Source organism: Meriones unguiculatus, chromosome X (genome assembly GCF_030254825.1).
Source record: "Meriones unguiculatus strain TT.TT164.6M chromosome X, Bangor_MerUng_6.1, whole genome shotgun sequence".
NCBI lineage: Eukaryota > Metazoa > Chordata > Mammalia > Rodentia > Muridae > Meriones > Meriones unguiculatus.
This window is the reverse complement of record NC_083369.1, coordinates 98861911-98886429: the sequence shown is the minus strand read 5'-3', so window position 1 is coordinate 98886429 and position 24519 is coordinate 98861911. Positions and strand designations below refer to the sequence as shown.

The 24519-nt window shown below is 38.1% G+C and overlaps 1 protein-coding gene across 1 annotated transcript in view; it reads right to left on the bottom strand.

Moving 5' to 3' along the window:
* LOC110542271 (transmembrane 9 superfamily member 2-like) overlaps positions 1-24519 on the bottom strand; it is a 92973-nt gene that overhangs the window by 52439 nt on the left and 16015 nt on the right. Inside the window, exons 6-10 of the mRNA XM_060374675.1 lie at positions 13752-13879; positions 12525-12636; positions 6452-6531; positions 1685-1793; positions 525-657 (exon numbers count right to left, since the gene is read on the bottom strand). Of these exons, the coding sequence (XP_060230658.1) occupies positions 525-657; positions 1685-1793; positions 6452-6531; positions 12525-12636; positions 13752-13879 (562 nt within the window). The remainder of the gene's footprint in view (positions 1-524; positions 658-1684; positions 1794-6451; positions 6532-12524; positions 12637-13751; positions 13880-24519) is intronic.

Genomic DNA, 24519 nt, shown 5'->3' with positions numbered 1-24519 from the left:
TTATTTTGATACAGAGTCTGACTATGGAGTTCTGTCTGACATAGAACTCTCTCACTATGTAGACCAGGCTAGCCTAAAATTCAGAGATCTGTCTGTGTCTGTCTCCAGAGTGCTGGGATTAAAGGTGTGCTCCACCATGCATGTCTGTGCTGGAGTTTTTTGTTTTTGTTTTCAGGACAGGTTTCTCTGTATAGCCTTGGCTGTCATGGATTCGCTTTGTAGGCCAGGCTGGCCTTAAACTCAGTGATCCACTTGCCTCTACCTCCCAGAGTGCTGGGATTACAAGAATGTGCCACTAAACTTGGCTGTGCTGGAGTTTTAAAACAAATTATTTAGACCTGAAGAAGCTATGGAAAGTTCCTGATATAGGAACATTCTCAAACTCGCATCTAGAATTTGAAAAGAACATGAATTTTCCTAAAATTAAGAGTACAGCCTTCAAAATAATTTTGTACTTAAGAATCAAAGCCTAACACATGTTAACAGTTCACTACAAATATTAAGGTATAACTAAGTGTACTTACATAAACAACAAAAAGTCATTATGAAAATGCGTGTTCCTTGACCGAGAAAGACTGACAGCAACATTCCATGCTCTGGGAGCCTGAAAACATACTTATGATTCCAGGTCCATTCAAACTGCCACCATTCAAATACCTGCATGTAAGAAATTCTTTAGTAAACATGTTAGTTAATATGACAAGTTATGTGATATGGAATTTTTCACACAAGTCAGACTAACTAGAAAGTAATGGCTATGAATTTCTGGATGCTATCTGAGCCTACATGAATAAATCACTCTCTTAATTTATGTTTTGCATTAGAAGAGTGTGTTAATTATATAAAGCACACAGTTTGTAGTATTTTTTCTTAAAGCAAAATGATTTAACCCAAGGAACTCAACAGGTTCATAGAAATTTAAAATTCATCAATATGCAAACATACACAAGAATCAAAACAGTAAATACAGCATAACATAAATCATAATACCTTTCAAAGTTTGGTATGTCTATCTGATGTTTCAAGGCAATTAAGAGTTTCTTAAAATGGTATTTTTAGTCATCAGAAACACAAAATATAGTCACAGTTAATGGGAAACAATTCTTTCAATAAACTTGCACTTCTTTTGTTGTTGTTGTTTTTCCAGACATTGTTTCTCTGTGTAGCCTTGTTGACTGTCCTGGACTCACTTTCGAGACCAGGCTGGCCTCAAACTCACAGTGATCCACCTGCCTCTGCCTTCCTCAAGTGCTGGGATCACAAGCGTGTGCCATCACATTTGGCAGTAAACGGGCACATTGAACAAATCTATGCAACTCTATACTTTCTGATTGTATAATTCAGTGGTTCTCAGCCTATGGGTCATGATCCCTGTGAGAGAGAATGAACCTTTCATAGAGGTCGCCTAAGACCATTGGAAAACACAAAGATGTGCATTATGATTTTAACAGGAGTGAAATCACAGTTATGAAGTAGCTATAAAAATAATTTTATGGTTCGGGGCCATCACAACCTGAGGTAGTGTATTAAAAAGTTGCAGCATTACAAAGGTTCAGAACCACTGATATAATATATAAAATTGCTAGACAGCAGAAATGTGTTCTAGTCAAGGTTCAGAAATTGGATAACTGATAACTAAGCTGAATATATATCAAGTGGAAACAAAATGTGAAGTTTTACTTACAGAAATATTTGTACGCTTATATTTGACAATATCTCTGTAGATCCTCTTTAAGTTGAGGAAGACCACCAGTCCACACAAGAAAAGTATCAGAAAAAAGGAGTTTATGACTCTAGAAATTTTCAGAAAGAAAAAAGAAGTTAGGGTTGGCAAGGTGGCTCAGCAGGTAAATGTGCCTGCCACCAAGACTGACAGCTTGGGTTTGATCCCTGGGACCCATGGTTGAAGGAAGGAACTGGCTCCTTCAAGTTGTCCTTTGAATTTCTCAATCTCTCCCCTCTTCCTCCCTCCCTCCTCCCCTCCTTGTCTCCCCGTGTCTCTGTACACCACACACACACACACACACACACACACACACGATCATATGCACAAACATACTACAAAAATAAATAAAAATAGATGGCCTGTAGTGGTTTGAATACGAATTCCCCTCACAGGCCCATATAGTTGAATGCTTAGTCCTTAGTTGGTGGTAGGAAAAAGTGTCACCTTGTTAGAAGAGGTGTGTCACTAGGAGTGGGCTTTGAGTTGTGGGGCTTTTTGTTTTTGTTTTTTGTTTGTTTGTTAATTTGTGTCTTCCAAGACTTGGTTTTCTCTGTGTAGCCTTGGCTATCTGGAATCACTTTGTAGACCAAGCTGGCCTCAAACTCAATCCTCCTGCCTCTTCCTCCCAAGTGCTAGAATAAAGGTGTGTGTCACCACTGGCCAATGGTTTTGAGGTTTTAAAAGTCCATGCCAGTCCCAGTTTCTCCTTATCTGCCTCCAACTTGAGGAAACAATCAAAGCTGTGGGCTACTGCTGCAGCTCCATAACTGTCTGCCTGATGTCAAGTTCCCCATGGACTGAACCTCTGGAACTAAAAGCAAGCCTCAAATTAAATGTTTTGTTATTGTTGTTGTTGCCTTGGTGACAGTGACTCTTCACAGCAATAGAAAAGCAACAAAGACAAATGCAGTAATTTTTTTTTCAAGGAAAAAATATTAAGTTTCTTTTTTGCTTTTAAATGTTTTGTTTTGTGGTTTTATTGAAATGTTGAATTTTAAACTTATTTATTTTAGCATATTCACCCCATTAAACTCTCCTGTTTCCTTTGTACTGTCACTGACTCCCTCTCATCTTCCTACCTAGTTTCTCTTCTAGAAAAAATTTTATTTATTTATTTATTTATTCATTCATTCATTCAGTTGTGAAGTTCATTAAGGTTGCATATAGGATCCTGGGTGAGGTATAAGGAAAACTGAGAGTATGATCTCCATACCATTGGCTACATCACTGAAGAAAATGTCTCTGCCACCTCTATCCCCCCAGCTAAGGGATACTAAGGGAAAGGTGGGGCTTCATGAAATATCATTATTTGCCCATTGATCTTCGGGTGGGGTGATCCACTCATGAGTCCTTCCCTGCCTGTGACAGAATGTTGACAGGCCCAGATTTGTGAAGGATTTGTGCCAGTAATCACAACTGATTTCACACTGTTTAATTGAACACTAAATAGATTATATGTGAGCTATAAAATAGACATTAAAAATTATAACTCACTCTAGCTGTTTTCTAAAGTTAAATTTAGACCAGAGACTAAATACATCGATGACAGGCATGTTTGTGCACTCCTGAAGTTCTAACACTTGGAAGGCTGAGACAGAAGAATCCTAAGTCTGAGTCCATTCTTGGGATGCTCGTGATATTACTACCCCTAGATTTATTTCAGAATTCTTTTTTTTTTCTAGATAAGGTTCCTCTGTGTAGCCTTAGCTGTCCTGGATTCACTTTGTAGACCAGGCTGGCTCAAACTCACAGAGATCCGCCTGCCTCTGCCAGGTGAGTGCTGGGATTTCAGGTGTTTGCCACAATAAATAAATGAGTTTTTGTTTAAGAATTTTTGATGCATGTGTTCTGATCAAATCCTCCCCCATTCCCTGCCTTCTAACTTCTCCCCTAACTCCTCCACCATTTTTCTTTCCCACCTTCATGTGTTCTTCTTCTCTAGTCACACTGAGTCCACTTGGTGCTGCCTATATGTGCATCTACTGGAGCATGGGTAGCCTCTCAGGTGACACAACCCTAAAGAAAACTTACTCTGCCTCCCCTAGCAGCCACCAATGACCAACAGCTCCTTAGCAAGAGGAAAGATATCATGGGCTTCTCCCTTACCCATGCTGAGATTTTGGCTGGTTTGAGTTCCTTCAGGAATTGTGGTAAAAAGAATATTTTTTTAGTCTATGCCCAAGGAAAAATAAGGAACAAATCAGTATCACAAACTTAATTTTGGAGCATGGAACTGTGAGCTCCAGTTCAGAGTCACAAGCTTACTGACTTCTCAGCCAAGAGTTTGAGATTTTTACCTTTGTGAGAGGCAGAGCAAAAGCTCCAAGGATTTTCTGTCAACTATTACTGTTTCTAAAATCAAAACTTTTTTTAAAATTGAAAACCAAAACTAATGCTTTTTGCTATCTCATCCCCCCCTACAAATCTACACACAATTAAAAAAATACCAGTTAATAAAAAGACTGGCACTATTTTACTAAGATACCAAAATGAATAACTTCTAATGTTCCACAGCATAATAAGATGCATATGACTCACAAAAATGATTGTATATTTCAAAATCAAAAGATGATTTTGAATGCTCCCAAGAAAATAAAGTAGCATGAACCTGAGGTAAGAGATATTCCAATTACCCTGATGTACGTGCTGAAATGTCACACTACCTCCTATAAATAATTACAATTACTATCTGTGGATTTAAAATAAAACTATACAACACAGGAGCACTGATGCACACCTATAATCCCAGCATGCAGGAAGGTGGCAACTTTCAAGATCAGCTTACAATATGGGATGAGACACTATCTCAAAAGAATAAGATAGGCATGGAGATGCAGACCTGTAACCCCTAAATAATAAAGATCTTTAACTTAGAAGATACTACAATGGGAGCCTCATTTAAGCAGAGGCTTTTCTACTTCATTAACCACGCAGAGACTATAATGGCACTCACGATAACTGAAATGAAAAGAAAGTCCTGTCAAAGAAATGGACTCTCTCTGCCAGACATTATTTCCATACAATCCTCCCATCTTGCCTTGATGAGATGGCTAATTTCAAAGCTGTTAGTTTGTCAAGTTTGAACCTGCGAACTTCTTCCCTACTGACTAGCTTTCATTGTGCCAGAAGGTGCTAGGCAAGCTTATAGTGGAGAAAAGTTTCAAGATACACCTGCAGCCAACCCTGCATGCTCTAATACTGTCCTGCCAGGCAAGATGTCCCACTAGGAAGAGAGTGGCATGAAGGTTAGTTATGGGAACAAACAACTGCTTTTAGATTAGAATTGAGGTTGTATCTACACACGAAATTTAAGCCTGGTGCTATACAGCTAGTCAAAAGCCTATTATATCTCCAGAGGTCACAGGCCATGAAGGGAGAGGGATTTAAATGGCATGCTGTTAAACTGCCTTCTAAATATTTATGTTTAAGTCCATAGATGAGTGTTCCCTCAAACGGGACACTACAGTGGTCAGCAGTCAATCCAGAGATTCAAAACTAGTCAAAATCCTGAGAATAACTGTCTATTGAGTGTCCAGCCCTAAGTGGGACATTTATATCAATCTTCACCTTCAAGGAGACATCACAGAAGAGAAATGAAAAAATACAAGAGTCAGAAGATAGCAATAAGTGCTGTGAAATGTTATCTTTGGGACATAACATATCCATTACAAAAAAAAAAAATCACTGCAGCTACAATTGCCGGTACAACATTAAAGCAAGAAGATGAACCAACATTCTAAGAATCAGCACTAATTGTACTCAGTAGGTTATTAGCACACACACACACACAAAAAAAAATGAGAAAACAAGAAAAATAATGGGGACATGTTAAGGTGCCTAAGGGGGGACTGTGCATGATCAGATCCATTGTTTACATGTATGAAATTGTCAAAGACTGAATAAAAGACATTCTGCTTTTAAATATCTGCTAACTCATCATACTAACCCCTTCAGAATTCTATTTCCAGGTTTTCATGTCATTCCTACCTTCTTCTACCTAGCTAATTACTCTTTTCCTTACTCTTGGGTTTGCTCAAACTATCTGAGCACATAGACAGACTCTATCATTTTGTTTGTTATCTGTCTCTTCCTCCTGCCTACTTCCTGTAAGGTATCAGGCTGGCCTATTCTCCTGTTCCTGTCCTCCACATTTTGGGATTAGTAGTGTGTCACCCTCTGATTTTCATCCATTGCATAAAGCCTACTTCCACAGTTGTATCTTGCCCACCACCACCTATGTTGTCTACATGAAGACACAGTATCTATGACATCACAGGTTCCTTTTCCTTCAGCATAAACATTAGTATTATATGTAAAACATATTTTCTTTTCACAGATATGTTTGGAGGCAGAAGAAGAGAATGAAAAGAAATGTCACTCAATACCATCAGTAGTAACAAAAATACCTAAAAATACCTTAACTTAAAAATAAGTATCTTAACCCATTGGGAGAAACAAGCAGCTGAATCCAGAGTTTAAACTATCCTTGGCTGTACAGCAACTTCAAGGCAAACCTGAGATACATGAGACTATCTCAAAACAATAATAACAAAAGGGTGTTTATAGGAGGAGGCTACAACTAAGTAACAGAGCATTTGCCTTGCATGCACAAGATCCAAGGCTCAATCCCCAGTGCCCCTCATACCCAAAATCAGAGGAAAAAAAACCTGTCATTTATGTTTGCAATTCTCAAGGTATTTTGAGTTAATTTCATAAAGTGCTTACTTAATCCACTGACGACTGGTCTCAACTGTAGTGTCCAAATCATTTTCCCATTCAGAAGATGACTCTGTAGGTTTGCTTTCCTGAAATGAAAATCTAAAATCAAATGGCTGAACTTTACCTGACCTTTTGCTGTTTAGTACTCAGAAGGATATAGAAGTCTATTCTGCATAGGCTTTTGCCACCTTATGTCCAGCTTATGGGATTGTGATATGCACCTTTATTTACATCTGAAGCTTGTTTGTACTTAGTAACGTATTACCTTATTACATGAAAGAACTAGCAGAAGGCAAAGACAGATAAAGCTTTGTGAGTTCAATGCTAGCCTGGTCTATATACCAAGCTTCAGGGCAGGCAAGGCTACATAGAAAAAACCTGTCTCAAAACCAAAGAGGAAAAGGTAAAAGAAACAACTAGGAAGAAAATTGTTGCTTTACAGCAAAAACAGCATCTTTCTGCTATATTATTTTTTATGTAGTCCCAAATCCTTCAGACACTTCCTTTCTCACTTTTATCCTTACATATTTCCATGCACTGTAACTCTTTCTGATATTTTCAAAAGTACATAAAATTCTACATAATAAGTCAGTGTGATATTTGTAAAATTAAACACTCACAACCGAAAATGCACTTTGGGTAAGTATAAATGAAGGTAGCCTGTACTAGCATTAAAACAATAAAATTCACAAGTGATATGTCTATGAAACAGAACTGACCTTAGAAAGGTGAGAAGTACATATAGCAAAATATATTTTCCAAGCTGGTGATATGGTCCAGCACATGCTTGTTGCATAAGCATAGCAAACTTGAGTTCCAGAACCCATGTACAGGCAAAAGGAGACACTAGACTCCACAAAGTTGTCCTCTGATCTATACACACACAGACACACATACACCATGCTCACACAATTTTATATATATATATATATTTTTTTTTAATTATCAACCACCATAAAGTCATATTGTAAACGCAAACATTCTTTTGGAAAGATAAATTAGAAAAATATTAAGATCATGCTTTTAAAAAGAAAAATTAGGAAAAAATTTTAAAAAAAGAAAAATTAGGGATAAGAGAACAAAAGTAGAGAATGTTCTTACATTTACCCTATATGCACTAACTGCAAATACAGTCATCATCTATATTATTTATGTTAAAATAAAGGACAATGTATTTTACTACAACTCAACCACTTTATTCCTTTAAAATTCATGATCATCCCAGAAATATAGTCGAGTTCAAGGCAACCTGTACTACACAAGACTGCATCTCAAAACAAAAACAAAAACAAACAAAAAACAACTAGTGTGTGTGTGTGTGTGTGTGTGTGTGTGGAGGGGGAATCAGCCAAGCCGTCAGTGGCACTTAAGCATCATTTTTGCACCAAACACTGCCATCTGCTGGAAATAATCGGTATTAGTCATCCCAAAGAAAATAAACTTTTTAAATTCTAAGTCACATGAGAACAAAATAACAAATTTAAAAAGATAACTAAGTAACAGCCTAAAATTAATGAATTATTCCTAGTCTTTCCATAACAAAGCATCAAAACCTTTTCGTAAACTAGCAATTCTCATAAAATAATGTATGCAAATAGTTTTTTTGTTTTTTGTTTATTTTAAATTTATTATTATTATTATTATTATTATTATTATTATTTCAATTTGTTCACTTTGTATCCAAATTGTAGTCCCCTCCCTCATCCTCTGCTGGTCCCATCCTCCCTCCCTTTTCCTCCCTTATCCCTTTGCCCTAGTCCACTGATACATGAAGTCCTCCTACCCTACTGTCTGACCCTAGCCTATCAGACACCATCAGGACCGCCTGGACCCTCTTCCTCTGTGGGCTGGTTATGTTGTCCTACAAAGGAGAAGTGATCAAGGCACAGGAAACCGAGTTCTTGTCAGATACTCTCTTCTCCCCGTACTGGGGAACCCACATGGAAACTAAGCTCTCTATGGACTACATTTGAGCAGGGGTTCTAGGTCCTCTCTATGCATGGTCCTTGGTTGGTGCATCAGTCTCTGCACTACCCCAGGGCCCTGCCTTCTTTGACTTTGTTGGTCTCCTTGCAGAGCTCCTGTCCCCTCCACGTTCTTTTATACCCCCCTTCTTCCATAAGACTCCTTGTGCTCTGTCCAAAGTTTGGCTGTGAGTCTCCACATCTGCTTCAATCCCCTGCTGGGTTCAGTCTTTTTAGAGGACATCTGTGGTAGGCTCTGGACCTATTTCCTCTCTTTTACCACTTAAGGTACAAAAAATTAATTCACCCAAAGTTTTACAATGTGCTACGTGACACAGATTGAGTGCTCAGCAAGTGTTTGGAATTACCTAGCTCTCTCAAGTTAGTAACATAATAATAGTATATCTACTTGGCTTCTCTACTGAACTGTAAATTGACTAAGGCCTAGGATCCTAGTCATATTTAAATTCCTTGTCTACCTAACGGAATACTGGTTACCTAAGTGGTAATGTGCATTTAATGAATGACTAAACAAATGAATAAATCTGTTTGAAACCTTCCTGGAAAAAGAAGTAACTGTGCTTCATAAAATATTTTATATGATTTTAATACATATTAATTATTCCCACTCAAGAGGCAAGTGTCTATGTAAACTGGGAGAAGAATGGTACTTGTCTTGAAAAGTTCCCAAAATTGATTGACATTTGAAGAAGTCATAGCATCATTTGAAAAATAGCAGTATTTTGGCCAAACTTTTGCAGTATTCTTACCCGCGCATTATCACATGTACAATGACTATACACATAGTCGTGTGTATAAATGTAAACATGTAAAGTAGATAAAAAATGTAAAGGGTGTGTTGTTTTATTAAAAGTTACTACTATTTCCCCTTAATGTTATTAGGATGTTACAATGGTATTAGTTAAAATTAAATGCATAGATAGGTTTTTTTTCTATTAACTATTAGTATCATAGGAGAAGATTAAAGGGAGAGTTAGGGTTAACATTTGTTATTAAGAGACATCAGTTTGATAGTGTTGAAGGCCTGGTTCAGTTTAGCTCCTTCATTTTTTTAGATGGAAACTGAGTTCCCAGAGAAAGAGGAGAATGAGCATGTTTGAAGTCACAATATTAGTTTAAGACAGGCCGGACCCCAAATCTTCTGATTTTTTGTTTTGGTTTTTGTTTTTTGTTTTTAATTTAAATTTTTATTTTTATTAAGTTAGTTACTTTTTTATTAACTCTGTATCCCAGCTATATCCCGCTCTCTCATTCCCTCCCAATCTCACCCTCCCTCCCTCATCTTCTGATTTTTAATGAGCTATTTGTCTATGCTGTCCAAAACCCAGAACTGTACGATGTCATAAGGCTAAAGCTATAGCTTGGTGTTGCATAGTACACCTAGCACATGTAAAGCCCGGAGTTCTGTCCTCCACACTGCAAAATAAACAAAACATGCAGTGCTGCAAACAAAGGTAAGGTCTCAGGCTAACTCATAAGCAACGTTTGTTTAACTAGAACTTACCACATAATCATTAAAACTGTATCATTAGATTGAAACAAAACCAACTTTGTGTGATAGTATGAAAACAGTAGAGCTCACATGTGCTCACAGACTGAAGCATCAAGCCCAGAGCCTGCATGGGTACACCAGGCCCTCTGCATATATATTAATGGTTGTTATCCTGGTGTTTTTGTGGGACTCTTAATAGTGGGAGCTGGAGTATTTCTAACACTTTTGCCTGCTCTTGGTACTCTTTTCTTCCTGGAGGGTTGATATGTCCAGCCTCAAGTCTTTTGCCTTGTCTTGCATATTGTTTGATCCTTTTGGTTTTAATCTCTTGGAGCTCTGCTCCTTTCTGAACAGAGAGTGGAACAGGAGTGAATCTGGGAAATTAAGGGGGAAACTGGGAGGAATGGAGGGAAGGGAAATTGTGGATGGGATGTATTGTATGAGAGAAGAATCTATTTTCAATAATAAAATTAAGAGTTATTTTATTTGGTTGAGTTTTTAATTATTTGAAAAGTTAATACATGTATGCGATATATTTTGAACAAATTCATCCCCCACACCTTCTTCTCTAACTCTTGCCATAGTTTCTATGATCTTTCCCTCCAAACTTCATTTACTTTCTCTCACCTGTGTGTTAAAATGAGAGTACATAAAATGTGGTATTTTTTTTCAATAGGGTATCAATATGTAGCTCAACCAGGGTAGCTTCCAACTCATGATTGTCCTGCTTCAGCATTTTCAATGTTACAAAACAGTTTATAAAATAAAAGTAGCCGGGTATGGTGGCTCACACCTGTAATCCCAGCACTCTTGGAGGTAGAGGCAGGCAGATCTCTTTGAGTTTAAGGTCAGGCTGGTCTACAAAGTGAGTCCAGAACAACCAAAGCTACACACAGAGAAACCCTGTCTTGAAAAACCAAAAAATGAAAGTATTATGAATACATGCACTTTAGACTGGCATTCACTATTCACAACAGACATCGATATCCATAATTCATAATAATGAAGTAAGTAATGAAGGCAATGACTTCATAATCAGAATTCAAATATTTGTCATAAAAATAAAGATGTGGTCACTCAATTGGTAATATAAATAATACATCTTTCCTTTTGAATGAATGTATTAATAACTAAGTTTGTATTATTTGAGAACATGTGCCATTCTCTGAAGACACTAAAGTACATTTTCAAAGATTCTTAAAGAAGAGGCAAAGTAAGCTCTAGGCATGATGGTTCAAACCAATAATCCCCACACTTAGTAGGCCACAGCAGGAATTACCGGGAGTCCCTGTGTTACAGAGTGAGTTCCCGTCCAACCCATCCTACAGAGTGAAATGACATCTCAGGTATTCTCTCGTCTAGCTCCAAAACAGTGGGAACAGAATTAGAGATTAGGATGTTACATCTGAACTTCCCTGCCTGATCAGGGGCTCAGGCTCACAATCTCACCCAAACTTCAAAAACTCTTGGGTCTAGACAGAAGTTTGCAGGTGGTTGGCTGCCTTAAAGTGGCAGGAGCAGTCCTAGGTGCATAGAGATTGTAACTCAGCTAGTTAGGGAAATGTAGCTGCCACCTGGCAAGGACCTTTATTAAGTGGTTCAGGATGTGTAATAGAATTTGGCTTTCAGTTTATGTCCCTGTGCAATCCTCATGTCAAGATTACACCTGTGCCCCGCCTCCAATCCCATTTCCTGAATATCTGTATACCAGGGGCACATGGTCCAAAGCAGGATAATACACTGTGGTTTACCCTGTTACAGGGTCTAGAATCAATCCATGTCATTGGGTGGGATGAAATTTCCTATACTAGGAAAAGCAGGAAAAAAAACGTATGTTGAAGTCAAGGGACAGGAACTGCACATGTGGAAGTCCATATTTTCACCAGGCAACAGGTATTAGTCACCTGTCACCTGAAGTTTCGTTCATGCTAAGCGAGATAAGCCTGAAGTATTAAACACTAGACTTGAAAGACTTCATATAGGAAAAAAACAATATATTTCTGTACACCCCAAAATCAAGCAAAAATGAATAAAGCAATATAAAAGCAAGCAGTTTATAAAAACTTTTAGGAAAAACAGGAGCATCAGATAGAATATTAACTAGGAAGATTACATATATATACATGTATGTATATGTATATTTGTGTGTGTGTATATATATAATGATGTAATATATATATTACTCCAACCCTATAAAGTTATCTGCTCTTACATATTCCAAAAACAATTAAATAATGAGCTATAAACCAAACATGGTGGTGCACAGTTGTAATCTCAGTACTTAACAGATGAAGGAAAGAGGATCAGAAGTTCAAGGGCAGATGGGATACAGCAGACACTGGAGGAAAAAGGAGAGAGGGGGAAAGAGGAGAAAGGGAAGAAGGGTAGAAGGGGAGGAGAAGGGAAGGGGTAGTGAGAGAGACAAAGAAATAGAGACGGACAGACAGACTGACTGACTGATTAAAGAAGGAACCAGTGTGTATGCATGCTCTAAATTCATCTCTATAGCTTTAAAGTGATTAAAGTTTCAGATTTAATATTAAATATATGATGTTTATATATCTGATTTAAGAAAAATAAGGTGAGAGCATGGAACACTTGCCTCAAATTTCACAGAATACGTGTAGACCACAGTTAAATTATCTGTAATTTCTTCTGGAATTTCCAAAGGGGGCTCATTGCAAGTTAGATGGTCTTCATCTGAATGTTTATAGCTAATAAAAGAGAAAAGCAGGGAGGGATTTTGTACATGAAACTTTATCTAGACACATAAAAGCAGTCTAAGAGCTTTCTGTTATGGTCTTATTAAAAACTCTTAAAACTCACTGTCCTCTCGTCTCCCACCTCTTGACTTTGAACTTTCAGGTTACATGACTGAATAACATACTCACATATGGTTCTTCATTACTTAAAATGCTTTTTGTTTCTAAATGTTCCCAACACTCAAATGGGACTCTATAGCCTACCTAAAACTTTATATTTAAGAATATTACTTTTACCTGTGGCTAGAAAGAAAATCAATTTTACCAGAAAATGGTGTTTTTCTTCTTTTGCCTCATACCTCTTCAATATAGTATCTGCATGGCTAGAATATATAACTGCATGGCTAGAATATTCAGTCCATGAAGAAGAAATCATATTTGTAAACACTGAGATGTGTTAGAGCCTATTATGTATAAACCACCAAGGTTAGCAATGAAAGATAGTGCTAATATACAGTACTAATGGCAGTGTAAATTAGTACAGCCATTATGGAAATGTGAATAGAGGTTCCTATATGATTTACTCACCTGGTTTCTGGGTATTTCTTTAGGCATTTATTAGGGCTCAGAGTACAATGGTAGATCTCTAATTGTTCAACCTCTTTAAAAGTAGTTCTTCAGGATCTTTCTACATATGTCTAGGGATAAAGTACTCAGTAATTCTTGAGGCTGCTTATTCTTGAGGCTGTTAAGAGCTCTAAGTATTAGAAGATTTTTCTATTTACCTAATAATTTCCTACTAGAATCTGCTGGTACTAAAGCTGCTCTGTCGAGAAAAACAAATCAAACTACATTTACATTAACCCTTTATAATAAAAGAGCAACTAAATGAAGGTTAGAACACTCCCAATAAATATTTTCTTCATTTTATTTCTTCCTCACATTGTGTGATACTCAGATACTTGGCATATAGAACACAGAGTAAAAAATGATTAAACTTTCAAAATATATTCTGTAATATATCACGTAGGTGTCCTATAAGTAAAAAAATATCAAGATAGGAATCTCTAAATTTTAAGTTCATTTTTAACTCATTAGAACTAATTAAAAATAAACTCCATAATTACCTTTTGGGATTAACTGTGGAACTAATCAAATGCATAACATTGTTGGTTCTGTCCCTTTTTATATGATACGTAATAGTGATGTCAACATGATTGAACAGGTACAGACTATTATTTTTGTTGAAGTTAGGCTGTAAAAAGATAAAAGAAAATTTCAAATGTAAACTTTTCCCAGAAACTACAAAATACAAAACCTGATGATAAAATAAAAATTGGATACACTAATAATTTTTAATGTCCCATGGGGATGGAGAGACAGCTCAGCTCAGATAGGTCTTCTAGAGGACTGAGGTTTATTCCCCAGCATTTACATGGTGTTTTACAACCCTCAGAAACTCCAGTTCCAGGACCTGGTGCCCTTTTCTGAACTTTGCAAGCACCAGACATACACATCATGTATATACATACACATAGGCAAATCACAAATTTACTGAAATTTCTTAAGCATATGAAGGGTAAATATGTTGTTATAAGTTTAAAATTTCCCTAATAAGGGGAACGGGGGCTGTTTCTGACATGAACTCAATGGCTGGCTCTTTGCCCTCCCTCCCACACCTCCGAGGGAGGAGCAGCCCCACTAGGGCACAGAGGAGAACTTTGCAGCCGGTCCTGAAGATACGTGATAAACCAGGGCCAAATGAAAGGGGAAGAGGTCCTCCCATATCAGTGGACTTGGAAAGGGGCAGGGAGAAGATGAGGAAGGGAGGGTGGGATTGGGAGGGAATGATGGAGGGGGATACAGCAGGGATACAAAGTTAACAAACTGTAACTAATATTTGAAAAAATTAAAAATAAAAATAAAATTGCAACCATGAGTATTTGGCCTAATTGTTAAAGTATTAGTCAAGTATATAAGTATTAAATAGTTGTTAAAGAAATAATACTATAAAACTGTAATATTTATAGATGTATGCCATTTTTTTAGGTTTTAACAGCACAAGGGTATGAAATAATAAAAATTAACTAAAAATCTATCAGTAGATGTAGACATAATTATTCATGACTGTTAAACCTAACACATGAGATGCTAAGGCAAGAGAACTGACTGGCCTGGGCTAGGCTGAGAGCCTTTCTAAAAAGTAAGTCCTGAATAAAGTTTAAGCACATCACAAGTTTGGCCTTCAGTCATCAGAGAAGCTTTCTTCTGCATCAGATGAGAACAAATATAGAGACCCACAACCAGACATTATGCAGAAAGACCCGAGAACATTCATCTATGAATATGATTTCTCTATCAAATCACTCTCCTCAAAGCTCTGGAAACCCCCATGGAAGAGGAGGCAGAAAAAGAGTAAGAGCCAGAAGGTATGGGGAGCACTAGGAGAACAAGGCTCTCTAAATTAGCACGAAACAAGCTCATATTAACTCATACAGACTGAAGCAGCAATCACAGAGCCTACACAGGTCTGCACCAGGTCCTCTGTGTGTGTATTATGGCTTCAAGTTTACTGTTTTATGAGATCCCTGTGTGTGTAAATGAATGGGTCTCTGATTCTTGAGCCTTCTCTTGGTGTTGTAGGTGATCATTAATATTTACTATTGGTTTATCTTTTATTAGAGCTGCTGTTAATCCTAAACAGCTGTATAACCAAATCACCACACAGAGACTAGGATTTCTTTAATTAACTTAGAACACAACGCTGGGCAATAGTTACTCCATCCTAAACCTCCAAGCCCTCATAATTTCCTAACATTTAGATTTCCCACATTATACTTGCTTTTAGTGAAATCTTAGGTCCGGTTCATTCTCCAAGTCGTTCCAAGACCTCTGCTCCTGCCTCTCCTCTCCCAGCCTCTCTCCTGCCCCTCTCTCCTCCTTTGATGGATCCTCCCCTCTCCCACCTACTCCTTCCTCTCTATTGCTCAACATTGTGGCTGGTTGTTTTATTTTGGCATGTTTTCACAAAGTTGAAACAGGTGATGCTAAGAAAAAGTATCACAATGCAATGTCCGGATTGAAACCAGAGAGATTGGGGATAGAAATCAGCATTTCAATGAACAAAGGTAAGGTGTATACATTTCAAAAGAACATTATACCAACATCTTAGGCTCTGTTCCTTTTGTTGGTTTGCTCATCTGATTTCTCTGTGATGTTTTTTGTTTATCTTATTATACTTTATTTTGCTGTGCTTTGTTATTTCTTAGAATTCTAACTTTTCTATGACAGACAGAAAGGAAATGTCTGGATGAGAGGGAAAGTGGGGAAGAACTGGAAGGAGCAGAAGGAAGGGATTCTGCAAATCAGTATATATTGTATGAACAAAGAATCTATTTTCAATAAAAGGGAGGTGGAAAAAGAAAGAGGAGATGGAAATATCATGAATTCAAAACCACCTCAGCTTCATAGCAAGTTGGGGTTAGATAAAGATACATGAAATCTTGAACATTTACTGATAAATCATAAAGAAAATAATTCTTTGGTACCTTATAATTTTAACATGCATTAAAGAGGAAAGCAATTTTTAATACTAATGAAATAGATCTATTTTTAATTATTTTTATATAGGGAATTAAAATCATGGCTCAGTAGTGACACTTTAGCAATTAGTATCTTCATTGTTTTTCATCATTCAACAAATTTTGATTTTATTTTATTTTTTATTAATTACAGTTTATTCACTTTGTATCCCCCCATAAGTCCCTTCCTCCTCCCCTCCTAACCCCACCCTTTCTCCCCCTTCTTCTCGATTGCCCTCCCAAGTTCACTGATAGGGGAGTTCCTCCTCTCCTTCCTTCTGATCTTAGTCTATCAGAAGAAGAAGAAAACAGGAAACAACCTAGGAACCTGCCACAGAGGGCCTCTGAAAGGCTCTGCCCTACAGACTATCAAAGCAGACACTGAGACTTAAGGTCAATATTTTGATTTTATAATCAATACTAAGAATGCCACATGGCATAAATGTGTAGTATGAGATACCATACATAAGTTTATGGCCATTTCAGAATTTATGGGTAATCCCATAAACTAATTTCAAGGCAAATCCATTTAATAGTTTTCTTTTTAAGGCAAAGAGGCTGGACATCAGAAGAAGGAGAAAAGAGGGAACAAGTCAGGAGCCTGACATAGAAGACCTCTGAAAATCTCTGCCCTGCAGACTATCAATGTAGATACTGAGACGTATGGGCAACCTTTGGGCAGAGTGCAGGGAATCTTAGGAAAGAAGTGGGAAATAGTAAGATCTGGAGAGGACAGGAACTCCATAAGGAGAGAAACAAAACCAAAAAATTCTGAGCACAGGGGTCTTTCCTGAGACTGCTATTCCAACCAAGGACTATGCATGGAGATAACCTAAGAACCCTGCACAGATGTAGCCCATGGCAGTTCAGTATCCAAGTGAGTTTCCATTGTAATAGGAACAGGGACTGTCTCTGACATGAACTGATTGGCCTGATTTTTAATTTCCTCCCCCTGAGGGGGAAGCAGCATTACCAGGCCACAGAAGAAGACAATGAAGCCACTCCTGATGAGACCTAATTGACTAGAATCAGAAGGAAGGAAAAGAAGTCCTTCCCTATCAGTGAACTTGAGGAGGGACATGCATGCAGAGGGTGGAGGAAGGGAAGGATTGGGATGGGAGGAGGGAAGGAACCACGGGGGACATACAAAGTGAGTAAAGTGTAATTAATAAAGAAAAAAAAGAAGGCAATGTGAACATAAAGTCTACCCATAAAACAAGAAAAAATATTAGTTTTCTTTTTTATGCAATTTAAGTAAGCAACTCAAACCATACATTTTTCAATACAGGGTCTCATGTAGCCCAGGCTGGATTTTCACTTGCTATGTATCAAGAGAACTCCTGATCCTCCTACCTCTACCCCTCAAGTGCTGGAATTACCTGGTTTATGCAGAGTGGGAATAAAACCAGAGATTTGTGAATGCAGACCCTCAAGTTGTAATTTTTTAATCAAACATTCTAATACAATATAATCCAAAGATGTACTACTTTGATACATAAATGATAAAGAATGACAGTAGAAAAATATTAAAAATCTTTGATTTCTGTAATTAAACCATTATGATTTTAAAAAATTTATTACATATTTATATATTTGTCTATGGGGGACAGGGTAGAAACTTGTGTGAAAATACCAGGTCATGACCAGCGATTTAAAAATTATAATCCTTGACCAGATGGCTTCAGTGCAGAATTCTACCAGACCTTCAAAGAAGAGCTAACACCAATTCTCTTCAAACTATTCCACAAAATAGAAACAGAAGGAATATTACCAAATTCATTCTATGAAGCCACAGTCACCTTGGTACCTAAACCTCACAAAGACTCAACAAAGAAAGAGAATTTCCGGCCAATCTCCCTTATGAACATTGACGCAAAAATACTTAATAAAATACTTGCAAACCGAATCCAAGAACACATCAAAGATATTTTCCACTATGACCAAGTAGGCTTCATCCCAGGTATGCAGGGGTGGTTCAATATACGGAAATCCATCAATGTGATCCACCATATTAACAAACTGAAAGAACAAAACCACATGATAATCTCCCGAGATGCTGAAAAAGCCTTTGACAAAATCCAACATCCATTCATGTTCAAAGTATTGGAGAGATCAGGGATACAAGGCACATATCTAAACATAGTAAAGGCGATATACAGCAAGCCTATAGCCAACATCAAACTGAATGGAGACAAACTTAAAGCAATCCCACTGAAATCAGGGACAAGACAAGGCTGCCCACTCTCTCCATATCTCTTCAACATAGTGCTGGAAGTCCTTGCTAGAGCAATAAGACAGTTGAAGGAGATCAAGGGGATACAAATTGGAAAGGAAGAAGTCAAATTATCACTATTTGCAGATGATATGATAGTATACATGAGTGACCCCAAAAACTCTACCAGGGAACTCCTACAGCTGATAAACACCTTCAGCAAAGTGGCCGGATACAAAATTAACTCAAAAAAATCAGTAGCCCTCCTGTATACAAAAGACAAAAGGGCTGAGAAAGAAATTAGGGAAACAACACCCTTCACAATAGCCACAAATGACATAAGGTACCTCGGAGTAACCCTAACCAAGGAAGTCAAAGACTTGTATGAAAAAAATTTCAAATCTCTGAAGAAAGAATTAGAAGAAGATATGAGAAGATGGAAAGATATCCCATGCTCATGGCTTGGCAAGATTAACATAGTAAAAATGGCCATCTTACCAAAAGCAATCTACAGACTCAATGCAATGCCCATCAAATTATCAACACAATTCTTTACAGACCTGGAAAGAAAACTTCTCGACTTCATATGGAATAACAAGAAACCCAGAATTGCTAAAACAATCCTCTACAATAAAAGATCTTCCGGAAGTATCTCCATCCCTGATCTTAAGTTGTACTATAGAGCAACAGTTTTAAAAACTGCATGGTACTGGCATAGAAATAGAATGGTGGATCAATGGAACCGAACAGAGGACCCAGAAATAAACCCACACACTTATGGACACCTGATCTTTGACAAAGACGCCAAAACCATACAATGGAAAAAAGATAGCATCTTCAACAAATGGTGCTGGTCCAACTGGATGTCTACATGTAGAAAAATGAAAATAGATCCATACTTATCACCCTGCACAAAACTGAAGTCCAAGTGGATCAAAGACCTCAACATAAAACCAGACACATTAAATCGGCTTGAAATAAAAGTGGGGAATACCCTAGAACTCATTGGTACAGGGGAAAACTTCCTGAACAGAACACCAACAGCACAGGCTCTAAGAGCAACAGTCAATAAATGGGACCTCATCAAACTGAAAAGCTTCTGTAAAGCAAAGGACACCGTCATCAAAACAAAGCAACCACCTACAGATTGGGAAAGAATCTTCACCAACCCTTTATCTGACAGAGGACTCATATCCAGTATATATAAAGAACTAAAGAAGCTGAAAAGCAGCAAACCAAGTAATCCACTTAAAAAATGGGGAACAGAGCTAAACAGAGAATTCTCTGTAGAGGAATACCAAATGGCAGAGAAGCACTTAAAGAAATGCTCAACCTCATTAGCCATTAGGGAAATGCAAATCAAAACAACCCTGAGATTTCACCTTACACCCATGAGAATGGCCAAGATCAAAAACTCAAGTGACAACACATGCTGGAGAGGTTGTGGAGAAAGGGGAACCCTTCTCCACTGCTGGTGGGAATGTAAACTTGTACAACCACTCTGGAAATCAATCTGGCGCTTTCTCAGACAACTAGGAATAGCGCTTCCTCAAGATCCAGCCATACCACTACTGGGCATATATCCAAAAGAGGCTCAAGTACACAAAAAGGACATTTGCTCAACCATGTTTGTATCAGCTTTATTTGTAATAGCCAGAAGCTGGAAACAACCCAGATGCCCCTCAACTGAAGAATGGATACAGAAATTGTGGTACATCTACACAATGGAATATTACTCAGCTATGAAAAATAAGGAAATCATGAAATTTGCAGGTAAATGGTGGGATCTGGAAAGGATCATCCTGAGTGAGTTGTCCCAGAAGCAAAAAGACACACATGGTATAAACTCACTCATATAGACATACAACATAGGACAAACCCACTAAAACTTGTGCATCTAACGAAACTAAGCAAGAGAGAGGACCCTAACTAAAATGTCCAATCCCCATCCGGAAAGGCAAAGAGGATGGACATCAGAAGAAGAAGAAAACAGGAAACAACCTAGGAACCTACCACAGAGGGCCTCTGAAAGCCTCTGCCCTTCAGACTATCAAAGCAGATGCTGAGCCTGATGGGCAACTCTTGGGCAGAGTGAATGGAATTTTAGGTAAGAACTGGGAAATAGTAAGAGCTGGAGAGGACAGGGTCTCCACAAGGAGAGCAACAGAACAAGAAAATTTGAACACAGGGAACTTCCCAGAGACTCATACTCCAACCAAGGACTATTCATAGAGATAACCCAGAACCCCTGCACAGATGTAGCCCAGGGCAGTTCAGAGTCCAATTGGGTTACATAGTAATGTGATGAGGGACTGCCTCTGACATAATCTAATTGGCCTGCTCTTTGATCACCTCCCTCTGGGGGGAGCAGCCTTACCAGGCCATAGTAGAGGACAATGCAGCCACTTTTGATGTGAACTGACAGACTAAGATCAGAAAAGAGAGGAGAACCTCCCCTATTAGTGGTCTTGGGGAGTGGCATGCAAGCAGAGGGAAGAGGGAGGGTGGGATTGGGAGGGGAGGAGGGAGGAGCTTATGGGGGGATGCAGAATGAATAAAGTGTAATTGATGAAAAAAAATTATAATCCTTGAGTTATGGATGTAACTCAGGTGTAGAGTACTTGCTTAGTATTCACAAAGTATCCAGTTTGACCCCAAGCACTACATAAAACTTAGAAGGTGAGACTCATCTATAATCCCACCTTTTGGGGAACAGGCAGAAGATAAGTTCAAAATCATGGTTGACTACACAGTAAATTGAAAGACAGCCTGGATTTCATGACACTCTGTCTCAAACAAACAAAAAATCAGGTTCCATTCTCTTGAACTTCACTCACATACAAGGATTTTGATGGAGATCCCCTGCAGAATTTTTCAAAGACCTTTTTGTACAAATATCATTTATCAAACTTTTTTTGTTGATTTGATATATTACCATTATAATAAATCTGCATCCCCATGAATATCTAGGTCTATTTCTAGCTTGCTATGCTGCTATTTTTAATATATCTCTTTAAAATGAAAAAGAAGAGTAAATTTTTAAAAAGCAGAAAAAAATTTCATGATTTCCTTATTTTTAATTGCTGAGTAGTATTTCATTGTGTAAATGTACCACAATTTCTGTATCCATTCCTCCGTTGAGGGACATCTGGTTTGTTTCCAGGTTCTAGCTATTACGAATAAAGCTGCTAAGAACATGGTTGAACAAATGTCCTTGTTGTGTACTTGAACATATTTTGGATATATGCCTAGGAGATTTGAAGCAAATGGTGGGAGCTAGAAAAGATCATCCTGAGTGAGGTATCCCAGAAGCAGAAAGACACACAGGGTTTGTATTCACTTATAAGTGGATACTAGACCTATAACACAGGATAAACATACTAAAATTTGTACACCTAAAGAAGATAAACAAGAAAGAGGACCCAGGGTACAATGATCAATCCTCACTTAGAAAGACAAATGGGATGGACATCAGAAGTAGGAGAAAACAAGAAACAGGACAGGAGCCTACCATAGAGGGCCTCTGAAAGACTCTACCTAGCAGTGTATCAAAGCAGATGCTGAGACTCATAACCAAATCTTGGGCAGAGTACGGTGAATCATATGAAAGAAGGGGGAGTTAGTAAGACCTGGAGAGGACAGTAGCTCCACAAGGACCAAATATATCTGGGCACAGGGCTCTTTTCTGAGACTGATTCTCCAACCAAGGACCATTCATGGATATAACCTAGAACCTCTGCTCAGTCTCCAAGTCTAGTAAGGGGAACAGGGACTGTCTGTGACATGAACTCAGTGGCTGGTTCTTTGATCTCCCCCACCCCACAAGGGAAAAGCAACCTTGCCAGGCCACAGAGGAGGACATTGTAACCAGTCCTGATGAGACCTGATAAGCTAGGGTCAGGTGGAAGTGGAAGAGGACCACTCTTATCAGTGGACCTAGATAGGGGCAGGGAGGAAATGAGGGAAGGAGGGTAAGATTGGGAGGGAATGAGTGAGGGGGCCACAGCTGGGATATAAAGTAAATAAACTGTAATTAATATAAAAAATAAAATTTTAATTAAAAAAAGCAGAAAAAAGTTAGACATGTGGCACACACCTACAATCTTAGCACTCAAGAAGCTTGAGACAGGAGACTCCCCATAAGCTCAAGGCTAGCCTGGGCTAGAGTTCCAGTTCAACCTGTCACACGAAACAAACAATAAAGTAAAATCTAGGCAAATAATACAAGCGTTGTCAAATATGGCAGAAGTCCCCAGAGTAGTACACGAATGACTGAAATTTTCTATAAAATACTCTTCGTACAAAAACAAAAAATAGTACTAGTAACTAGACAGCCAAGACAGATCCTTAGTGTTGGTCTATAATCTTCCTTACTCTTTCCCCTTTATCCCTAACCGTTGTCCAAAGTTTCAAAACATTAATGTATTAAAAATCGCCACATGTGGTGGTGTGCACCTGTAATCCCAGTACTTTGGAAATAGAAGCAAGAGGACCAACTTGGGCTACAGGAGACCATTATTAAAATAAAGAAACAAAGAAAATATTTTTGGAGAGCCGTAAGACACATTAAAAAAAAAAAGCATAATTAGGAACTTCTTACTTTTCAGACTTCCAAAAAAACAGAAACACCAACCCAGCCACAAAACCTTTGACCTACAATCTATCCTGTCTGCAAGATATGTGAGGGCACCCGGTGCAATGGCACATGCCTATAATCCCCACAGAGGCGAATCTCTGTGAGTTCAAGGCCAGCCTGATCTACAAAGCAAGTCCAGGGCAGCCAAAGCTACTCAGAGAAAACCTGTCTAGGAAAAAAAAAAGAAAAGCAATACAAAAACCAAAAAGATATGTGAGGGCAATTGTGGCACAGAACTTATGGGAGTAAATAACCAATATCTGATTTGACTTAATGTCCATACCATGAGATGGAACCCACGTCCAACACTGCTTGGGTGACCAAGAACCAGATACTAGACATCCCAGAGGTCTATTCTAAAACCAAACACTACTAGTGTAAAAAAAAAAAGTAGCAATAAAATGACATTCTGCTATACTTATAGATCAGTGCCTTAATCAGACTTGATCAGAGAAACTTCCTCCTCCACCAGATGGGAACAAATACAGAGACCCACAGCAAGACATTACTTGAAGGGAGAGTTTTTGGAATGCAAAGTTCTAAAAGGAAAAGAGTGTAAGAGCCAGCGGGGATGTAGAACACCAGGACAAGGCCCTCTGAATTGACTAAGCAAGGTGCATATGAGCTCACAAAGACAGAAGCAGCAAGCAAAGGGCCGACACAGGTCTGCATCAGGTCCCCTGCATATGTATAATAGCTTTCAGGTTAGTATTTTTGTGGGACTCCTGAGTGTGTGACAAAGTGGGTCTCTGATTCTTGTGTCTGCTCTTGGGGCTCTTTTACTTCTGTTTGAATTGCCTTGTCTAGTCTCAATGTGGTAGGTTTTGTTTTATCTTATTTTATTTTGTCGTATTTAAAATATTTTTTTTAAAAAGGTCTAAGTTAACATAACCTTTGCCACTTTCCACCTGTAATGATCCTAGTCATTACATGTCCTGTCTAAGATCCAGCTCCCTCAGCTGTAAACCTGCAGTTCTAGGCTCTCACAGCATAATTGTTCTAACAGGTAAGTTCATCACTGCTTGTGACAGTAAGCATCAACACTGATGGCACAATAACTGACGTTGTATATTCCTTAGCACCTGGCTGCCTTCTGCTTAACTCCTTTTTATGTATTTCTCTAGCTGTAAATCTTAAACTATGCCACCAACTCATGCCCTCCCAACTACAGTATGCTTTTCATATTTAATCACATTAATTTCTTGACTACAAATACTTACCCTTCCACTTGCCTGTGTCCACTGGCCCCAAATCCCTATATATAACATGTTATTGCACTGATTTCTTTTCAAGCCTATTTCCTTGACTTAAGACTATAAATTTAACAGCACAGAGACAGCATATAGAACAGAAATAATGTGCATTTTTTCTTATATCCCCAAACACATGGTAGTTGTCCTTTTAATGTTTTCTAAATGAGTAAAAGAGAAAGTAAAACATAAGAGAAACAACATTCTCATACTTCC